Source organism: Seriola lalandi, unplaced genomic scaffold (genome assembly GCF_002814215.2).
Source record: "Seriola lalandi dorsalis isolate HSWRI2012SDOR001 ecotype SW California unplaced genomic scaffold, Sedor1 jcf7180002050041, whole genome shotgun sequence".
NCBI lineage: Eukaryota > Metazoa > Chordata > Actinopteri > Carangiformes > Carangidae > Seriola > Seriola lalandi.
This window is the reverse complement of record NW_019520594.1, coordinates 9,206-10,537: the sequence shown is the minus strand read 5'-3', so window position 1 is coordinate 10,537 and position 1,332 is coordinate 9,206. Positions and strand designations below refer to the sequence as shown.

General features: G+C 56.3%; 1 protein-coding gene across 1 annotated transcript; it reads left to right on the top strand.

Annotated features, from left to right (window-relative positions):
* Positions 1-595: 595 nt before the first annotated feature.
* On the top strand, positions 596-1,332 carry LOC111649157 (histone H1-like; the record flags this gene model as incomplete). The annotated part of the gene is made up of 1 exon (XM_023398911.2): positions 596-1,332. A coding segment is annotated over exon 1 (588 nt), but the record flags the coding sequence as incomplete, so codon positions are not given.

Here is a 1,332-nt window from a genome sequence, read left to right as displayed (position 1 = left end):
CACACATTTCTTTCTTTATGTTCTTTATTTGTGGTTATGAACCAAGAGTTCCTCTCATGTGAACAGCTGATTCATTCATTCATGAGTCAGTGAAGATTCACACTTTGTGTCCGTGTAAATGTATAATATCAATATGTGCACGTGTAGGTTTATTTATGTGTAGAATTAATTTGATGAAGTCTCGTGACAAGGACCTTAACGAGAAGAGTTTCCGGTATGGGCAGAAACGGACTCGGTGCTGATCCAGACTGACGTCATCTCATGTTTCTTTACCACCGAAGAATAAAAAGTAAATGAATCTGGATCCTGAGAATAACGTCACTGACAGAGTCTGTGTGTTTACCGCCACAGAGAAGCTCCGTCAGTGCAGCTGAACGAAGCTCCAGCTGCAGAGCTCCGAGCCTCAGTCCGTCCCCACATGTCTCTGCCTCCTGCCCCGCCGCTGTCTCCGCTGCTCCTCGGCCCTTGAGTCGCTTTATGAGCCGGAAAGTGAAGAAAAGCGGCAGCGAGTTGGAGACAGTGAGAGTGTGTCAGAGAGGTCTGAAGCCTCCTGCAGTGAAACCACAGAGTCCTCGTGTCCACACAGGAGCTGCGAGGGACGGGGACACACTGTCCTCCGCGCGGCCACCGCACCTGTGTCCGCACACCTTTATTTCCAGGCTGTTTGACGGACAAAACGTGGAGGAGAAAACACAAGTGGCGCCACGTTTGAGCGGCCGAGCGCCTTCACTCTCCACGGTTCTCATGGCCGTTATAAGTCCCGCCTCCTGCTCCGAGCCCGGACACCTTCAGAGAGACACAGCGCACCGAGACACACACATGGCGGAAGAAGCTCCAGCAGCCGCCCCGGCTAAAGCCCCGGCCAAAGCCCCGAAGAAGAAGAGCGCTCCCCGGCCCAAGAAGGAGGGACCCAGCCTCCCGAAGCTGATCGTCAGCGCCGTGGCCGAGTCCAAGGAGCGCAAGGGGATGTCGCTGGCGGCGCTCAAGAAAGCTCTGGCCGCCAGAGGCGTCGACGTCACCAAGACCAACAAGCGCGTCAACACCGCCGTCACCAAGCTGGTCACCAAAGGCACCCTGGTCCAGACCAAAGGCACCGGGGCTTCCGGCTCCTTCAAGCTCGCAAAGTCCGAGCCCAAAGCCGCCAAACCGGCCAAGGCGGTGCTGAAGAAGAAGCCCGCCGTCAAAGCCAAGAAGCCCGCGGCCAAGAAAGCTCCGGCAAAGAAACCCGCAGCGGCCAAGAAGGCGGCGGTCAAGAAGTCCCCGAAGAAAGCTCCGGCCAAGAAGCCCGCCAAGAAGCTGCCCAAGAAGAGCCCCAAGAAGAGCCCCAAGAAG